General features: G+C 45.8%; 1 protein-coding gene across 1 annotated transcript in view; it reads right to left on the reverse strand.

Moving 5' to 3' along the window:
• LOC115336570 (geranylgeranyl transferase type-1 subunit beta-like) overlaps window positions 1–21,041 on the reverse strand; it is a 77,233-nt gene that overhangs the window by 39,532 nt on the left and 16,660 nt on the right. Inside the window, 1 exon segment of the mRNA XM_041121410.1 lies at window positions 503–570. Within this exon segment, the coding sequence (XP_040977344.1) occupies window positions 503–570 (68 nt within the window).

Here is a 21,041-nt window from a genome sequence, read left to right on the forward strand (position 1 = left end):
TGTGTGTTGTCCTGTGCCTCCGCAAGTTCCATAGGTTTAAAAGCATCCTCTCTTATGATCTTCCACCACAGACTGGGATGAGCAGAGCCTTGCCTTTTTGAATGGATACCAGGTACAATCAAACCACCCCATATTTCATCAAAGGAAGAGGAACACTGAAGAACAGCATGTGCTGTACTACCTGATACAGAGCTGTTCTGCCCTTCACTTCCAGGTCCACAGACAGTTGTTGACCTGGAGAAGTTTCCCCTCCCCAATTATAGATCAGATAAGTGCACTAAGAGAAGCCACAGTTTCTATGTCACTGCCCCCAGAAACACAAGCAGTACCATTTTAAGAGTACTGCACGTTTTTTTAAAATCTCTTCAATTGTTTCAGTATACTAACAGTGCAAAAAAACCCTGTTTCCCAGATTTCCACAATTCTGTAGGTAATATTATAAAAAAGACACATGATCATTTACTGCTTAATTGAAAATCTTTTTCCCCAACACTTAACTAACCTTGGATGGATTGAATGGCATCCCTAAATATGAAGAGCCTCTGAATCCACAGCGATTTAAATTTGAGCCTGGAAAAGGAAGAAAAATAGAGTCAACTAATTTGCTTTGCTGAAACATTCATTGTAAACCATAATTCTCCAGTCAAGATCAAAACCTGTTAGTTCAACACCATTTGCAGTATTACCAGTATTTGTATGTGTCCTTTCAGTATATTCCCAACCTCAGCTTGTTACCATTATGAAAAGGAAAAAAAATTAAAATAAAAAAAAAAAACAACAAAGAAAACCACAAGCAAACTGGGTCCTGGTGTAATGACAAGCAAGCCATTTTTTATTTGGTGGAAATATATTGTTCATACCAGCATACAATTGTCTTCCATGCTCTCAAAAATCTTTAAAAAATGACTCCCCTGGAAAGTGCTCAGAGTTAACAGATTTTTTTTCTCCTCTCTAGATTCCTGCCTGGTAATACTATCTGTTCCTAAAAAGAATTGTTTTAAAATACTTTGCAACATGTACAAGGACAAACAATTTACAGTTTTAAGCTAGTAGTGATTTAACTTGATACAGTCAGAATGAAATACTTAAAACGATGTGAAAGACAAATTTTTAATGGAGCTATTCCTCTGCCACCTAAAATTCAGGCACAAAAACATTTTACCAATCAAACATTTCTTTCAGTGATTCATATGTGACTTGTTTTAAATGTGTCATCGTATCTGAGCATGTAGCACAGAGAAGTGTGTACCGCATACTGTCTAGAGCCAAGTACAGGTTTCCAGAGCTCAAATCTGTTTCTGCACTGCAACAACTCAACTGCTTCACTCCTCAACATCCAAAGCTAAAAGCCTAATGAGTACTCTAAATCATCAGCACTAGGGTGTTCTTAAATTCTCTTCCCCTACCCCTAACTTCAGCCTCAAACCTAAATTAGGGAAAATTGCACCAGACTAAGTGAAGAAAAATAGTTATAATGTTGAAAGCCCTAAAAAAGATCATTAAGCAATGTGGTACATAAACTGTAGTGTAATTTATCAACACATTAACTTCTAACTTAAAATACATTCTGCATATATGCAACATCTAAATTTGAATTACTTCGACTGATACAAGTTTCTATGCAATTACAGTGTGCAATTTCTCTATCAGACAGTCTTTGAATCTAACTTCCATGGAGTGAACTATCATTCAACAGAATGTCGTGGTTTAACCCCAGCCAGCAACTAAGCACCACGCAGCCGCTCACTCACTCCCCCCCCACCCAGTGGGATGGGGGAGAAAATCGGAAAAAAAGGTAAAACTCGTGGGTTGAGATAAGAACGGTTTAATAGAACAGAAAAGAAGAAACTAATAATGATAATGATAACACTAATAAAATGACAGCAGTAATAATAAAAGGATTGGAATATACAAATGATGCGCAGTGCAATTGCTCACCACCTGCTGATCGACGCCCAGTTAGTCCCCGAGCAGCAATCCCCCCCCACCCCCACTCCCCCAGTTTCTATACTAGATGTGTCATCACATGGTATGGAATACCCCGTTGGCCACTTTGGGTCAGCTGCCCTGGCTGTGTCCTGTGCCAACTTCTTGTGCCCCTCCAGCTTTCTTGCTGGCTGGGCATGAGAAGCTGAAAAATCCTTGACGTTGGACTAAACATTACTTAGCAACAACTGAAAACATCAGTGTTATCAACATTATTCTCATACTGAACTCAAAACATAGCACTGTACCAGCTACTAGGAAGACAATTAACTCTATCCCAGCTGAAACCAGGACTCAGAAGAAAACACCTGCAATTCTCTACTTCCCTCCACCATATACCTTTCAAACAAAAGGGGTTTTTTAATGACAAGTGTAATGAAGTCAGTTTGTCATGCATTAAAACCTGCTATCTTCTAGTCATACCAACAAAGTGAAAAGGCTCAAAGAAGGGGACCTCAGCTGAATTCGTACCAGTGTAAACAGTCTCAGCTATAGTGGTGACTCACCACAGGGCAGTTTTCCCCAGCACGTGTTGGAGCAGCTGTCCCTGCTAGGGTAGAGGCTTCAATGCAGGTGGAGCTTCAGATGGCAGATGAAGCCCTCCAAGCCCTAGGCTGCAAAACTGAAAAGGAGCCAGATGTGCCTTCAAGCAAAGGATCTGGGACACCTGACCCCCAAACCATGCAAGACCACCAAGAAGAAGCAGCAAGTCATCCCCGCTGAGGGGGACAGAGGAATCCATCTGTCAACCCAACCTGTCATCTAGAGAGGTTTGCTGCCTGGTGGGGACCCGGATCCAGGATGTTGTAGAGGGAATGCCAAAGCTCGTATGACCCTCTGATTACCACCCCCTGCTGTTCTTCCATGTGGGCACAAATGTTACAGCCAGGGGCAAACTGGAGAGTATCAAAAGCAACTACAGAGCTCTGGGGGGCGGTAGTAAGGGGCATGGGGGCCCAGGTGGTGTTCTCCTCTATCCTGCTGGTGAGGGGAAAGGGTGTGAGGAGCAGGGCACTGATAATGCAGGTAAATAGTTGGCTGCGGAGCTGGTATTGGCAACAGGGGTTTGGGTTTGTCCTGGTTTCAGGTAGGATAGAGTTGATTGTCTTCCTAGTAGCTGGTATAGTGCTATGTTTTGAGTTCAGTATGAGAAGAATGTTGAAAACACTGATGTTTTCAGTTGTTGCTAAGTAATGTTTAGTCTAACGTCAAGGATTTTTCAGCTTCTCATGCCCAGCCAGCAAGAAAGCTGGAGGGGCACAAGAAGTTGGCACAGGACGCAGCCAGGGCACCTGACCCGAAGTGGCCAATGGGGTATTCCATACCATGTGACATCATGCCTAGTATATAAACTGGGGGGAGTGGGGGCAGGGGAATCGCCACTTGGGGACTAATTGGGCATCGATTGGTGGGTGGTGAGCAATTGCACTGCGCATCATTTGTACATTCCAGTCCTTTTATTACTACTGTTGTCATTTTATTAGTGTTATCATTATCATTATTAGTTTCTTCTTTTCTGTTCTATTAAACCGTTCTTATCTCAACCCACGAGTTTTACCTTTTTTTCCGATTCTCTCCCCCATCCAACTGGGTGGGAGGAAATGAGTGAGCGGCTGCGTGGTGCTGTGACGGGTTGACCCTGGCTGGTTGCCAGGTGCCCACCAAAGCCGTTCTATCACTCCCCCTCCTCAGCTGGACAGGGGAGAGAAAATATAACAAAGAGCTTGTGGGTCGAGATAAGGACAGGAGAGAGATCACTCACCACTTACCGTCACGGGCAAAACAGACTCAACTTGGGGAAAATTAACTCACTTATTACAAATCAACCAGAGTAGAGTAATGAGATATAAAACCAAATCTCAGAACAACTTCCCTCCACCCCTCCCTTCTTCCCGGGCACAACTTCACTCCCGGCTTCTCTACCAACCCCCCCAGCGGCACAGGGGGACGGGGATGGGGTTTACGGTCAGTTCATCACACGTTGTTTTCTGCCGCTTCATCCTCCTCAGGGGGAGGACTCATCACACTCTTCCCTGCTCCAGCGTGGGGTCCCTCCCACGGGAGACAGTCCTCCACGAACTTCTCCAACGTGGGCCCTTCCCACGGGCCCCAGTTCTTCACGAACTGCTCCAGCATGGGTCCTTTCCACGGTGTGCAGTCCTTCAGGAGCACACTGCTCCAGCGTGGGTCCCCCACGGGGTCACAAGTCCTGCCAGAAAACCTGCTCCGTGGGCACCTCTCTCCACAGATCCGCAGGTCCTGCCAGGAGCCTGCTCCAGCGCGGGGTTCCCACGGGGGTCACAGCCTCCTTCAGGAACCCACCTGCTCCGGCGTGGGGTCCTCCACGGGCTACAGGTGGATATCTGCTCCACCGTGGACCTCCGCTCCACCGTGGACCTCCCCGGGCTGCAGGGGGACAGCCTGCCTCACCATGGTCTTCACCACGGGCTGCAGGGGAATCTCTGCTCCGGCGCCTGGAGCATCTCCTCCCCCTCCTTCTTCACTGACCTTGGTGTCCGCAGGGTTGTTTCTCTTACATGTTCTCACTCCTCTCTCCGGCTGCCGAATTCTGCCTGTCCCAACTTTTTCCTTCTTAAAAATGTTATCACAGAGGCGTTACCACTATCACTGATTGGCTCGGCCTTGGCTGGCGGCGGGTCCGTCTTTAGAGCCGGCTGGTATTGGCTCTCTCTCGAACACAGGGGAAGTTTCCAGCAACTTCTTACAGAAGCCACCCCTGTAACACCCCCCCCCCCCGCTACCAAAACCTTGCCACACAAAGCCAATACAGGTGCATTGTGGGAACATATTTAGCTAATGGTCACAAGAGCAGTCCAGACGCCTTTAGAAGGCCTTGAACAGAATAAACAAGAAGACAAAAATAAGAAAGATATCAATTAGAAGAACACAGGTGCACATTCCATGATAAAGGGAAATTGGCACAAAGAACCTCAATTCGGCAGTTTATCTTGACCAATTAGACTGAGACAAGTCTCGTATGTTTTAATTAGTATAACCAATTATGTCTTATCTTTATGCGCATGTACAGTGTTGATATAACCAATCATTAAGTGTAACTAGGTGCGTGGACAGTGCGTGAATAATGTGTGTAACCAATAGTAAAATAGCTAAACACATGTACGGATGTAACCAATGTATAAAATGATGTCTGATGCTCTAGTAAAGGATCTTCAACTATGATCATATTGATCTGTCGTTGAGTCCATGATTATGCTCCCGCAGTGCTTAGTTGCTGGCTGGGGTTAAACCACGACATTCCATTTTGGCGCCCAACGTGGGGCACAAAGGGTTGAGATAGCGACAAACCTGACCAGAGCTTGTTAAAATGAATTTGTTACAAGCATTCATTACATTGGTCTAATAGTCGCTGGTCACTATGTCGATTTATGACCTCTTAGAGTTGTTGCTCTCGTTTTTAAAGTTCTGTTATATATCACCTCACTTGCTGTATGTAGTCCCTGTGCCGCTGCTTATCATGAGTGGGAGGTGGATTAAGGCTTTCACTTTGATGTACTCTGTAATACTGGCTTATGGTTGTGGCAGTACACTCCCACCACCCCCCCACCCAGCAGGAAATGAAACTTCTCCAGGCAGGAGGAAGAGGAAAAAAAACCTAAACCCTAGAGGCTGCAGGTTGAAAGTTGAACAGACCAATCGAGACGTGCCAGGTACACTGAGGTGACCTTTTGGCAAATAGGGATTAAATGACCACAGATCAGATTCGACAGGGGTATAAACGGGGTCCTGCCGGAGGACATGTTGGAATCAGTCCTCCTCGGAGCAGCAGGTCTGCAGTCGGGGACTCCCCCTTGGGTCGGGACACTGCCCGAGGTAACTCCTCGAGGGAGAGAGCCCTCAGCTTTTAGGTGAGTGATATGCGCATTTTGAGTCATCACTTTTGAATCTTAAGGATTCTTAAGTTGGCTGTATAGTACTAATTCCCATTACATCATTGAGCATGTGGTTTATAAAATGTTATTGGAGTTCTAACTAACTTTTTGAATGCACAATAAATCTGACTTTTAACGCCTGTTGGATTTGGTTGTGCGTGCATCCATAACAATGGTATGATAAAATTATCGGTCATGGGACTAATCCGGTATTTGTACTCAGCATTGTCGTCACCTCTATACTTCGGGAGGCATCTGTGGGAAACTATTAATAATTACACCCTTTACCTCTCCTCCTCGGAGAGCCAATCTATGGGCGGGACACCTTTCTTCCGCTTTCCCTTCTCCTCCAGTCTAATTACAATAGCGTTTGAGAATTTGGAAAAATTTGAATACCCTTGGGATGTTGAAACCAGCGTGGTCCTCTTGCTAGGAACTAGCATGCTCCTGAATGTGGTTCAGCTCTTGTTTAAGGTTAAACAACTATTTAAGAAGATCACCCAGAGGTCTGCCCCGAGGCTGGATAATTATGAGTGGCAGGGTGTGTGGGGTAGAATGGGCAAGTACCTAGGACAGCGGGCACCTCCAATGTTTTGGAAATTCACCCCTGAACAAGTGCACGATCCAGAAGAACTAATAAAATATTTGGAAAAAGCATGCTGTCACCCTGGCAACTCCAGAGAGACACAAATCACTGCAACGTGCTGGGGCCTGGCCCATGCCTATCGAGCCCTGTTCAACACCACTCAGTACCCTCAAGGGGAAGAGAAGGTCTCTGGATCTAACAACAAGGCGACAGGCACTGCAGCCCCTCCAACCCCGGCGACAGGCACTACAGCTGAACCAGAGAACCAACCCGTACCGCTATCAGTTGCCCCCATACAGAAGAAGAAACATACAAAAAAATCAGTTTGCTTAGCGAAGGATGAAGGTGAACCAGGGTCATCACGAGAACAGGAGGAAGAGGCAGAACCAGAGGTAATCACCCGATCCCTATCCCTGAGTGAACTGTGGGGTATGCAAAAAGATTTCAGCCATCATCCAGGTGAGCACATTATCACCTGGCTGCTCCAATGCTGGGACAATGGGGCTAATAGCTTGGAATTAGAAGGCAGGGAAGCCAAGCAGCTGGGATCGCTTGCCAGGGAAGGTGGCATTGACAAGGCAATTGGAAAAGGGGGACAAGCCCTCAGCCTCTGGAGGCGACTCCTGTCAAGCGTGAAGGAAAGGTACCCCTTCAAGGACGATGTTATATGTCAACCAGGCAAGTGGACCACCATGGAGAGAGGTATCCAATATCTGAGGGAATTAGCCATGCTAGAGACAATTTATTATGACCCAAACAACCCACAATTGCCCAAAGATCCAGACGAAGTCCAATGCACACGACCCATGTGGCGGAAGTTTGTACGGAGCGCGCCATCATCCTATCCCAGCCCACTGGCAATAATGACCTGGAAAGACAAAGAGGCACCGACGGTGGATGAAATGGCTCACCAACTCCGGCAATACAAAGAAAATCTCTCCTCCTCCCTACAAGCCTGCATTTCGGCTGTGGAGAGGCTGTCCCGGGATTTCTAGCAATTCAAAGAGGATATGTCCTACTCCCCACCTGTACAGACCAATGTCTCAGCTATTAGGGCTGAGCGTTCCTCTGCCCAAGAGAAAGAATATAGAAGGCACACACCGCGAGGTGCCCTGTGGTTTTACCTATGTGATCATGAAGAGGACATGAGGAAATGGGATGGAAAACCCACCTCGGTCCTAGATGCAAGGGTATGTGAATTGCGAGGAAAAAACACCACAAAAGGGGATTCTACCAGGAAAAATGTCGCTCCAGTTTCCAAAGACAGTAGAAGGGCTGATCTTACTTCTGATCCTCTTGAAGGGACTTCTGATCCACGTGTGCGAAAAGTGAGTAACGAATATTCTAACCAGGATTAGAGGGGCCCTGCCTCCAGCCAGGTGGAGGAGAGGGACAACCGAGTCTACTGGACAGTGTGGATTCGATGGCCTGGCATGTTAGACCCACAGGAGTACAAGGCTCTAGTAGACACCGGCACACAGTGTACTCTAATGCCATCAAGTTATAAAGGGGCAGAACCCATCTGTATTTCTGGTGTGACAGGGTGTCCTGGGTTCAGCTGGGATAGAGTTAATTTTTACAGGAACCTGGGAGGTGGGGGGGCATAGCCGGGGCAGCTGACCTGAACTAGCCAAGGAGCTATTCCATACCATGTGACATCATGCTCAGTATATAAATGGGGAGCGGGCTGAGGGGAGCCCTCTCGACTCTCGGTGGGGGAAGTGGCGGAGCGTCGGGTTCCGGGTGGTGAGCAGTTGCACTGTGCATCACTCCTTTTGTATACTCTTTCATTAGTACTGTTGTTGTTGTTGTTGTTGTAACCTTTTTTTGTGTTGTCCCAGTAAACTGCCCTTACCTCAACCCTCGAGGTTCCAGGTTTTTTTCTTTTCTCTCCTCCGTCTCCCCCCTATCCCACCGGAGGGGGGCGGGAGGAGTGAGCGAGCGGCTGCGTGGTCCTTTGTTACCGGCTGGGCTGAAACCACGACAGTCCTTTTTGGCGCCCAACGTGGGGCACGAAGGGTTGAGATAACGACAGATCTGGCCAGAGTGTGTTGAAACAAATTTGTCACACGCATTTCTTATATTAGATAAATAGATGTTAGTCACAATGTTGGTTCATTTGTTTACATGGTGGTGTTTTGTAAGTTCTTATATGCCCTATGTATTGCCTGTAGTTACGTTTCTCACCTCTGGGAGAGTGATTGGGATTATCATTTTGCTGTACTGGGCAATGTCGACTTGTGAAATGATTACATCACTGGTCATGAGGTTAAACTGGTATCTGTATGAGGCAGTGATATCATTTCCATACTTTGGGCACCTTCTATCGGATTTTATTGGTAATTACATACACCCAAACCATGGGGAAGTCGGGGGGGATACTTCCCCCTGTCCATTCGCCTCCCTTCTCTCCTTCCGACTACTTACAACAGCTTTTGAGAACTTTGAATATCCTTGGGATGCACAAGCCAGTGTGCTGTTAGTGCTATGCCTCCTGAATATGTTTCAGGTCTTGTTTAGGGCTACAAAAAGGCTCTTTAAGAGTACCACCCAGAGATCTGCCCCAAAGCTGGATATTCATGGGTGGCTACAGCAATGGAAGAAGAGCAACTGGCAGCACAGAGGTAAACCCATTTGGGCTGCCGCAGTGTGGCAAGATTTTGCTGTTCAGATAGAGAATCTGGTTGTAAAAGTACGTCACGCAGATGCTCACGTACCCAAGAGTCGGGCCACTGAAGAACATCAAAACAACCAGCAGGCAGATCAGGCCGCCAAGATTGAAGTGTCTCAGGTGGACCTGGACTGGCAACGTAAGGGTGAGCTATTTATGGCTCAGTGGGCCCATGATACCTCGGGCCATCAGGGAAGAGATGCAACATATAGATGGGCTCGTGATCGAGGGGTGGACTTGACCATGGACACTATCGCACAGGTTATCCATGAATGTGAAACGTGCTGCAATTAAGCAAGCCAAGCAGCTAAAACCCCTGTCGTATGGAGGGCGATCGCTGAAATATAAATATGGGGAAGCCTGGCAGGTTGACTATATCACACTCCCACGAACCCGCCAAGGCAAGTGCCATGTGCTTACAATGGTGGAAGCAACCACTGGATGGCTGGAAACATATCCTGTGTTCCACGCCACTGCCCAGAACACTATCCTGGGCCTTGAAGAGAAAGTCTTATGGCAACACGGCACCCCAGAAAGAATCGAGTCAGACAACGGGACTCACTTCCGAAACAACCTCATAGACACCTGGGCCAAAGAACATGGCATTGAGTGGGTATATCACATCCCTTATCACGCACCAGCCTCCGGAAAAAATCGAACGATACAATGGACTGCTGAAAACTACATTGAGAGCAATGGGGGGTGGAACTTTCAAACTTTGGGATACACATTTAACAAAAGCCACCTGGTTAGTTAATACTAGAGGATCCACCAATCGGGCTGGCCCCGCCCAACCAAGACTTCCACATACTGTAGAAGGGGATAAAGTCCCTGTAGCGCGCATGAGGAGTATGTTAGGAAAGACAGTCTGGGTTAGTCCTCCCTCACGCAGAGACAACCCATCCAAGGGGTTGTTTTTGCTCAGGGACCTGGGTACACCTGGTGGGTGATGCAGAAGGATGGGGAAGTTCGATGTGTACCTCAGGGAGATTTGATTTTGGGAGAGAATAGCCAGTGAACTAGGCTGTATGATATTTAACTGCTAAATAACCTGCCAATGTATGTCATTGTATCTATAGTGTCTATATGCCATATCAAGGGTATTACTGTAAGAATTACCCAAATGACTGAAGAATGGACTTTGAAACTGAGCCAAGAACAACAGTGATAGAACTTGAACTGGCGCCCAGCAATTTCCTCAAGATCAACATCTTCGACCTGCAGACCAAGGGTGTGGGTTGCATCAAATGTACCAGCCAGAAGTTCCAGAGACAGCATACAACAACCCAACACCTCACACCATCTCTCCTATCCTGAAGAACTGTTAGAACAGATGGAGCCTCAAAGTCATGGACTAAATAAAATTGATGGACACATTGGAGGGATAGCCCATCAACTAAGGGAATATTATTTGGGGGGGGGGGGGGGGTGTCCATATACATATATATATAAGACAAGGAAAGTGGTAGTGGTTGATTGGAAAATGTAAGATCTGGGCATGATGTAGATGGTATAGAATAAGGGGTGGATAATGTCCTGGGTTCAGCTGGGATAGAGTTAATTTTTTACAGGAACCTGGGAGGTGGGGGGGCATAGCCGGGGCAGCTGACCTGAACTAGCCAAGGAGCTATTCCATACCATGTGACATCATGCTCAGTATATAAATGGGGAGCGGGCCGGGGGGTGCTCTCGACTCTCGGTGGGGGAAGTGGCGGCGTGTCGGGTTCCGGATGGTGAGCAGTTGCACTGTGCATTGCTCGTTTTGTATAGTCTTTCATTAGTACTGTTGTTGTTGTTGTAACCTTTTTTTTTTGTGTTGTCACAGTAAACTGCCCTTATCTCAACCTTCGAGGTTCCAGGTTTTTTTCTTTTCTCTCCTCCGTCTCCTCCCTATCCCACCGGAGGGGGGCGGGAGGAGTGAGCGAGCGGCTGCGTGGTCCTTTGTTACTGGCTGGGCTGAAACCATGACACCTGGACATGAGGAGGGCAGACTTTGACCTCTTCAAAAATCTGCTTGGAAGAGTCCCATGGGATAAGGCCCTGGAGGGAAGGGGGGCCCAAGAAAGCTGGTTACTATTCAAGGGTCACCTGCTCCAAGCTCAAGAGCAGTCCATCCCTACAAATAGGAAGTCAGACAAAAATGCCAGGAGGCCTGCATGGATGAAGAAGGAGCTCCTAGCCAAACTCAAACACCAAAAGCAAGCATACAGAAGGTGGAAGCAAGGATGGGTAACCTTGGAGGAATACAGAAACATTGTCCAAGCATGTAAGGATTAGGTTAGGAAAGCTAAAGCCCACCTGGAGTTAAATCTGGCAAGTGATGTCAAAGGCAACAAGAAGGGCTTCTATAAGTACATAGGAGACAAAAGGAAGACTAGGAAAAATGTGGGCCCACTGCTGAATGAGGCGGGACACCTGGTGACACAGAACATGGAAAAGGCTGAGGTACTGAATGCCTTCTTTACCTCAGTCTTTAGTAGCAAGACTGGCTTTCAGAAATCCCAGGCCCTAAAGACAAGGGGGAAAGGCTGGAGCAAGGAAGATGTACCCTTGGTGGAAGAGGATCAGGTCAGGGACTACTTAAGCAAACTGGACATAAGTCCATAGGCCCTGACAGGATGCACCCACGAGTGCTGAGGGAGCTGGCTGATGTCATCACGAGGCCACTCTCGATAATCTTTGATCAATCATGGTGACTGGGAGAAGTGCCCAAAGACTGGAGGAAAGAAAATGTCCCTCCTATCTTCAAGGAAGGCAAGAAGGAGGACCCAGGGAAGTACAGGTTGGTCAGCCTTACCTTGATCACTGGGAAGGTGATGAAGTAGCTAATTCCGGAAACCATGGAAGTCTAGTTGGAGGCCAGTAATCAGTGGTGTACCCCAGGGGTCAATACTAGATCCAATCCCATTTAACATCTTCATTAATGAACTGAATGATGGGGCAGAGTGTACCCTTAGCAAAACTGGGAGGAGCGGCTGATATGCCAGAGGGTCGTGCTGCCATCCAGAGGGACCTCAACAGGCTGGAGAAATGGGCTGACAGGAACCTCATACAGTTCAACAAGGGGAAGTGCCAAGTCCTGCACCTGGGGAGGAACAACCCCAGGCACCAATGTATGTCTTATGTTCCTCTCTGTCTTTTTTCTCTGTACTTCTCCTCTTCTCTTTCACCTCATCCTCTTTGCCCTCTGGTTTTTCTTGAAGATTTCTTTTCAGTCTTGGATCCTGCTTACTAATTTCAGATACTTTTTTGCTTTCACATTCCTGGATTTGTTGCCAGCTGATCAAGGGAGGTGATCCTTCCCCTCTACTCAGTGCTGGTGAGGCTACACCTGGAGTCCTGTGTCCAGTTCTGGACTCCCCAGTACAAGAGAGACATGGACATGCGTTCAGCTCTGGGGTTCAGCTCTGGGGCTCTGTGCTGGTTTTGCCTGGGATACAGTTACTTTTCTTCATAGTAGCTAGTGTGGGGCTATGCTTTGGATTTGTGCTGAAAACAATGTTGATAATGCTGAGATGTTTTTGTTACTGCTGAGCAGTGCTTACACAGAGTCAAGGCCTTTTCTGCTTCTCACCCCACCCCACCAGCGAGTAGGCTGGGGGTGCACAAGAAGTTGGGAGGAGACACAGTTGGGACAGCTGACCCCAACTGACCAAAGGGATATTCCAGACCATATGACGTCATGCTCAGTATATAAAGCTGGTGGAAGAAGAAGGAAGGGGGGATGTTTGGAGTGGTGGCATTTGTCTTCCCAAGTAACCGTTACGCATGATGGAGCCCTGCTTTCCTGGAGATGGCTGAACACCTGCCTGCCGATGGGAAGTAGTGAATGAATTCCTTGTTTTGCTTTGCTTGTGTGCGTGGCTTTTGCTTTACCTATTAAACTGTCTTTATCTCAGCCCACGAGTTTTCACACTTTTAACCTTCTGATTCTCTCCCCCATCCCACTGTGAGGGAGGCGAGTGAGCGGCTGCATGGTGCTTAGTTGCCGGCTGGGGTTAAACCATGACACCCGGGAAGAAGGGATGGGTGGGGGGAAGGTGTTTTTAGATTTGTTCTTATTTCTCATTATCCTACTCTGATTTGATTGGTAATAAATTAAATTAATTTCCCTGAGTTGAGCCTGTTTTGCCTGTGATGGTAATTGGCGAGTGATCTCTCCTGTCCTTATGTTGACCCATGAGCCTTTCGTTATATTTTCTCTCCCCTGTCCAGCTGAGGAGGGGGAGTGATAGAGCAGCTTGGTGGGCACCTGGTGGCTAGCCAAGGTCGACCCACCACATCAGGAGGTTTGTAAAGCTACCTACTATTTTGTAGCCCACGAGTTTCTCACTTTTACCCTTCTGATTCTCTCCCCCATCCCACTGTGAGGGAGGCGAGTGAGCAGCTGCATGGTGCTTAGTTGCCGGCTGGGGTTAAACCATGAAAGGCCCCCAACATAAGAAGGACATGGACCTGTTGGAGCGAGTCCAGAGGAGGGCCTTGAAGATGATCAGAGGGATGGGGCACCTCTCCTATGAAGACAGGCTGAGAGAGTTGGGGTTGTTCAGCCTGGAGAAGAGAAGGCTCCAGAAAGACCTTATAGCAGCCTTCCAATACCTAAAGGGGGCCTACAAGAAAGCCGGAGAGGGACTTTTTACAAGGACATTTAGTGATAGGACAAGGGTGTGGAATGATTGCTGGAGGTGACTTATCGATATGACACCCCCCCCCTTAAGGGAAGGTAAACCTCCAGGGTGGAATGCAGTGGATATGTGGATATGCAAGAAATCTGTTTCATAATAATTCCCTAAGCAACATAACCTGCAACCTGAGATGTTAGCAACACCAGGGGAGCTTGGTATGCTGAATCTAAGAGAAACAACACGGAGGGTGAAGTGGAGTGGAGACACCGCAGCCAGGCTCTGTGATATCACTGCAGGGATGGGGAACTGGAACTACTGGAACAAGAATGGAAGGTCCCTGCATTGAATCCACTGAAGCAAGGAAGTGAAACAATGGGGTTCTGTCAACGCTATAGCCTTACTTCTGATTTATATCACAAGTGCCCAGTTCTGGAGTAGTGACATGCTAAATCATGTTCTCTGGGTGAACTTTGCTCATTATAATCTCATTATAATACCAAAACACATCTCCATCCCAAAAGCTACCTGCCTCCAAGGTGTGACCACCCCTCACTGAGCATGCACTCTGAATTTTCTCTAGCATGTACCTTTAAAAGTAAAGCGAGAGAACTTTATACCAATCAAAGTAAAGGTATGTATGACTAGAGTCACTCAAGCTCCACCTAAAAAATAAGAAACTATAAAAGGGCTTAAGAGAGGAGGAATGCTAGGGAAGACACCATCGTAGACAAGTCGGGAGGGCATCGCTGACTTCTGGGATCAGCCGGTGGGCTGAACCTCTCTTCCGCCCCATAGGGACGCCTATTGGGTAAGATTCGAACCCTCAGTTATACCGAGTGCTTCCTTGGAAAACTTAGAAATCTCTATAGAGTTTTTCCATAATTTAGTGTGCCTGTAGTCAACTGTATTATTATTTGCACATGCTTTGCAGACAGTGTATTTATCACCAGCAATCCAAAAGAACCTGTACTGTTGCTTTAATAAACTGCGCTGCTCATTAATCTAGTTGTGATAGTTCGTTAACGCAACCAAACTCCCTGAGTCTGGTAATCCTAGTGCGTTGAACGTGGCTAAGCCGAGAGTGCAGTATGCTATTAGTGCATCCGTAATCACGATAGTTCAGCATATTGAACATGACCGGACTTATAGCGTTGAATTGGACATCACTCAGAAATTAAACCTAGCCGCCCCCAGCCCCTCTGAGGATAAGCTGGAACGCAAGGGGGTTTATTTTCTGCCAAACTTCTTTACCCTTTAACGCAACAAAGGGGTAATGGCTTTAAACTGAAAGAGGGTAGCTTTAGATTAGATGTAAGGAAGAAATTCTTCACTGTGAAGGTGGTGAGGCACTGGAACAGGTTGTCCAGAGAGGTTGTGGATGCCCCCTCCCTGGAAGTATTCAAGGCTAGGTTGGATGGGGCTTTGAGCAACCTGGTCTAGTGGAAGGTGTCCCTGCCCATGGCAGGGGGGTTGGAACTAGACTGGTCTTTAAGGTCCCTTCCAACCCAAACCATTCCATGATTCTATGATTCTATGACATAATGGAGAGAGCCCAGCACAGGGCCATGAAGATGATTAAGGGACTGGAGCATCTCGCCTATGAGGGAAGGCTGAGATTGCTGGGACTGTTTAGCCTAGAGAAGAGAAGGCTCGGGGGAGGGGGGGAGATCTCATCAATGTGTGCAAATACCTGAAGGGAGGGTTCAAAGAAGACGGAGTCAGGCTCTTCTCAATTGTGTCCAGTGACAGGACAAGAGGCAATGGGCACAATTTAATCTGTGTCAAATGCACTTATGCAAACTACAAAATAAATTTAAAAGAAAGGCACAGATGTGGAAATCCTTCACCTAGAAAACAGTTGTAAGCCTACTGGTACATAGCTGTTGTGGCCCGCTGCAAATAAAAACGTGCTACAATGAGGACAGCTCTTCAGTTAAGCAGAACTCAGCTTCTCATTGCTAGATGGAAGGATTCATCCTGGAAGGGTTCAACCCCAGCATCTGCCTTTTAGACTGTAGTTTACAATTCATTACCAAAGTAAAAATGGCAGTACGAGACCCAAGTGCAGGCATGCTGTTAGTGGGTTACCTCAATTCCCTTCTTACACGACAGCTACCATTAAAAAGTGTGATTAAAATAAAGTACTTGAATGAAATCAGAATCTATTATTCCCTTTAGCTGCTCAATTTTTGTGTAATGTTTTAAAACTTTTCTTATACTACTGAACTGTTATCAACCAAATCTCATAATTGGTAATTTTCAAATGCTGGATTTTTAACTGTATTGCTATAATTGATTTAAAACTTATTTTGTCTATTTATTTAAGTGAATTCTGGTCTTTAATCCCAGAGTTTACACACTGGCTCCTAGGAGAAACACAGTCTCAGGTCCACAAAGAACAACATGACTCTTCAGTGTCCTCACTACTACATAATCTCCAAAGGGAAGCTTTATCTCCTTCTCCAAATAAAAGAACTTTGTTGTTAATGTGCATGCAATAAATGCTTCCTAGAGCTTCAGGATTAGAAGTGAATTGCTAAAGTTATAGCTGCAATTCTTGAATTTAAAAATAGAATGCTCATCTGAAATCCTACATGGGAAGTGAAAACAGCCCATTTCTAAGCAGATGATTCTGGCACATTGATGTCATGTCTCTCTCTCTATTTTTTTTTTTTAAAGCTTCCTGTGTACATACAAGTTCAAATCTAAAAGGGAAACATTTATTTAATGAGAAAGACCCATCTTTCATCTTTCAGTTTATGCACATCACCTCACTTTCAGTGAAGTTGGTTTTACTCCTTTATTGCAGGCTACTTGTACTTCTTATCTCATGTAATAGCTTAGTAGTGCTAATCAACTCTTTCCTACTTTCTTGAATTGCAAACAGCTAGTCAGAATGAGAAATAACTTTAAAAATTAAATGTATTCCAGAAACATACCCGAATTAAAAGGATACTGATGCCCCTTGTAAAAAAATGATGAAGTGACAAGTTCAGCACCTGCATAGTCAGTTGAAGCATCACATATAAATGCAGTTATGAAATGGTACCACCTAGCATTCACTTTCAGAGTTAAGCATATTTAACCACTGTCCTGGGTTTGGCTAGGATAGAGTTAATTTTCACAAGAAGCTGGAAGGAGGCACAGCCAGGACAGCTGACTAGAACTAGCCAAGGGGATATTCCATACCATATGATGTCATGCTCAGTATATAACTAGGGGAGCTGGGGGGGGGAGGAGGAGGGATCGCGGCTCAGGAACGGGCTGAGCATCAGGTTCTGGGTGGTGAGCAATTGCATTGTGCATCACTCGCTTTATACATTCTTTTATTAGTATTATTGTTATTATTACTTCTTCTCTCCTTGTGTTGTCCTATTAAACTGTCCTTATCTCAACCCACAAGGTTTTACCTTTTTCTTTCAATTCTCCTCCCCATCCCACCATGGCGGGGAGGAGTGAGTGAGCGGCCGTGTGGTGCTTAGTTGCTGGCTGGGGTTAAACCACAACAACCACTTTCTGAAAGAGCTTAATATACAACAAAAAGTAATAAACATTTTATCAATCACTGTATGACTGTTGAAAGCATAACAAAAAAAACTGGGAAAACTTGTCTTATTTGACAACAGAACTAAATAAACGTGACCCTTTTCCCATGTCAAAAGACTCCACGTTTATATCAAGAGTTGAAATTTTACCTTGAAGAAAGTCACGTTACTTCAGTGTAGATCAGAAAGTCTTTATGATGTATAACAGAGCTCCAAGTGATGACCACAGAAGGTTTATCCTAGGATCTCTTATGTTAGAGAAAGGACATTTCTGTTATGTGACTTTTATGATTAACCTTTGATGGGAAGAGTGGTAACTTCTACCACTACTTCTTCCCCTTCAGGGAATGTATGCATTCCTCTGGTTCCTAGGCTTTTCTTATTTTGCTAAGTACAGGAGTAATTTTAAATACACCATCAATAGCTTAAAATACATGAAGAAGTCATAGCTTTAACACAGGCTGACATAGTATACCCAGATAAAAGTAAACATGAGCAATTCTTACTGAACTAGGGCTAAAAAATAGATTATTCTTATAAATCAAAGCACTAGAATGTATCATAAAATGTAAAGTTACATTCTTTAAAACAGCAATCCGCTACACATCCAGATAAATACTTCAAATCCAGCCATTAAAAAAGGTTAAGTTAGAGGAGAATTCATATTTCTGCTTAAGAAATTGATGATCAGAAAGCTCAAATGTAACTAGGATCTCAAAAACAGTCAATGACATTTTCCCCATTTTTTTTAGTGCACAAGCAAAGGAGAAAAAAAAGCAGCATTATTACAAATCTGAATTCAATCTTTGCAAAAAAAACCAAAACAAACCAAAAAACAACCCACAAATGTTTTAGGTCTCTGGTCTAGAGCAGCAGTTTTCAGCCTGCTAATGCATGGATCCTGGGGGTTCAGACCAGGAAGTGAAAGATGTCTCAGCTTTACTTAGGGTGCAGTTTCTTAGTATAGCAAAGCCAGTGAAACATCCAGCTGTCAAAGTATGTAATCTTGTTCCCTCTTCCCCACTGGGCTGGCACTAGCATTCCCAGCCACTTCAGTTCACAAAGGCAACACAAAGCTAACCTTTCTGACAGATAAATAAATACACGTTTTTCTGCCGCTTCAGCAAGCTAAACCAGCTCCCAGCAGGGTCAAACAAGTGCCAGTGTTGCTATAGGGGAGGATGGCAGATGAATATGGCCAAGGAACCTACATCCACTGTAGGTCTGTAATTACATTATTTCAGCCCAGAGCTCTGGATTCACAATCTTTTAAAAGTACTGAAGTGGTTTTACATGTGACCTGCAAGGAACAACTGGGATACCTCTTTCTCACATTGCTAAGAGTTGTGCTTTAAGATACTTATAATAAATTTGAAATTCTCTCTAGGAGCTGCTTTATGAGAGGGAAAACAGTAAAGTTATAACATGACAAGAATCTGAAGAACAAGGAGTTGAAACAGGGTCTTTTGTCAATCCTTTTCTAATTTTACTGACACTAAGAAATATGTCTTATTCCAAAGATATAATTTCTAATAAGGCTTGTAAAAGAGCACAGCCCCCCTCCTAATGAAAAAGAAAAGGAGGATTTTTCAAAATTTCAGTGTCCTTCTAAAAGGAAACACAGTTTAGTCTTACTACAATGAACACTGTTGGGGAATTTTTATGGTATCCTTCGAGGCGAATTAAACACACACTTGTGCTTAAATATAAAAGAAAAAAATAATGAACAATGCATTGGGCAGAGTCCTTCTGACAGGTACACCCGCCCCGACAGGAAATGAAACTTCTCCAGGCAGGGAGGAGAGGAAAAAAAACCCCAAACCCTAGAGGCTGCAGGTTGAAAATTGAACTGACCAATCCAACACGGAAGTGTTGACCTTTTAGCCAATGGGGATTAAAATGACCACAGATCAGATTCGACAAGGGTATAAACAGGGTCCCGCTGGAGGACATTTTGAGTCAGTCCTCCTCAGAGCAGCAGTTCTGCAGTCGGGGACTCTCCCCTTGGGTTGGGATGCTGCCCTAGGTAACTCCTCAAGGTTGAGAGCCCTCATCTTTTAGGTGAGTGATATGTGCAGTTTGAGTCATCGTTTTTAAAACTTAAGAATTCTTAAGTCGGCTGTGTAGTACTAATTCCCCTTACATCATTGAGCTTGTGGTTTACTAATGTTACCGGAGTTTTAACTAACTTCTTGCTGAAGAATAAATCTGAATTTTAACACCTGATGGATTTGATTGTGTGAGCCTCCGTAACAGTCCTACAACCATAAGCGGTTCTACAAGGAGTCTGCAAAGATTCATCACAAGAAGATTCCTTATATACACTTGCACCAGCACCAATCCCCTGAGTGGTTGCATGGGGCACCTCAGCTGGGCCCTGAGTCCATCACTCAGCCCAGCTCTGCTGCCCAAAGGTGGCCCCTGAACACTGGCATTCCAGGATGGATACAAGACAATGCTAGGGCTGTTTCTTATTTCATCACCCAGGGAAACTTCACTCCCTTGCAAGGAGTCATTCTGTCTCTGGCATTCCTGCTTCCAGACAGTTTAATGCCTTCTTGCCCTCCATGCCAGATCATTCCTCAGTCACAAATTACCACTGCTGAGCAGTTAAAATTAGAATTTCCCCTTCAACACATAAACAAAACAAACACATGCTATTAGCCATGTAACGAGGCAGAGCTTTTACTAAACATGAAAGAAAGGTAGCAATGGCCAAAAGCTATGGAAGTAAAAACCAAAATATTTGGCAAAAGTGTGGTAGGTTGACCCTGGCTGGATGCCAGGTGCCCACCAAAGCCACTCTATCACACCCCTCCTCAGCTGGAGAGAGGAGAGAAAATATAACGAAAAGCTCATGGGTCGAGATAAGGACAGGGAGAGATCATTCAATTACCATCACGGGCAAAACAGACTCGACTTGGGGAAAAAAATTAATTTAATTTATTGCCAATCAAATGAGAGTAGGATAATGAGAAATAAAGGCAAATCTGAAAAACACATTCCCCTCACCCCTCCCTTCTTCCCAGGCTTAACTTTACTCTCAATTTTCTCTACTTCCTCCCCCCCAGGCAGCACAGGGGGACGAGGAATGGCAGTTGCGGTCAATTAATCACACGTTGTCTCTGGCGCTCCTTCCTCCTCAGGGGCAGGACTCATCACACTTCCCCTGCTCCAGCGTGGGGTCCCTCCCACAGGAGACAGTCCTCCACGAACTTCTCCAACGTGAGTCCTTCCCACGGGCTACAGTTCTTCATGATCTGCTCCAGCATGGGTCCTTTCCACGGCGTGCAGTCCTTCAGGAACAGACTGCTCCAGTGTGGGTCCCCCATGGGGTCACAATTCCTGCCAGAAAACCTGCTCCAGCATGGACTCCTCTCTCCACAGGTCCTGCCAGGAGCCTGCTCCAGTGCGGGCTTCCCACGGGGTTACAGCCTCCTTTGGGGGCATCCACCTGCTCTGGCATTGGGTCCTCCACAGGCTGCAGGTGGATATCTGCTCCACCATTAACCTTCATGGGCTGCAGGGGGACAACCTGCCTCACCATGGTCTTCACCATGAGCTGCAGGGGAATCTCTGCTCCGGTGCCTGGAACTCCTCCTCCCCCTCCTTCTTCACTGACCTTGGTGTCTGCAGGGTTGTTTCTCACATATTCTCACTCCTCTCTCTGGCTGCAGTTTCTGTTGCAGAGGGTTTTTTTCCCCTTCTTAAATATGT

Source organism: Aquila chrysaetos, assembly GCF_900496995.4.
Source record: "Aquila chrysaetos chrysaetos chromosome W unlocalized genomic scaffold, bAquChr1.4 W_unloc_1, whole genome shotgun sequence".
In the NCBI taxonomy this organism is placed as follows: domain Eukaryota; kingdom Metazoa; phylum Chordata; class Aves; order Accipitriformes; family Accipitridae; genus Aquila; species Aquila chrysaetos.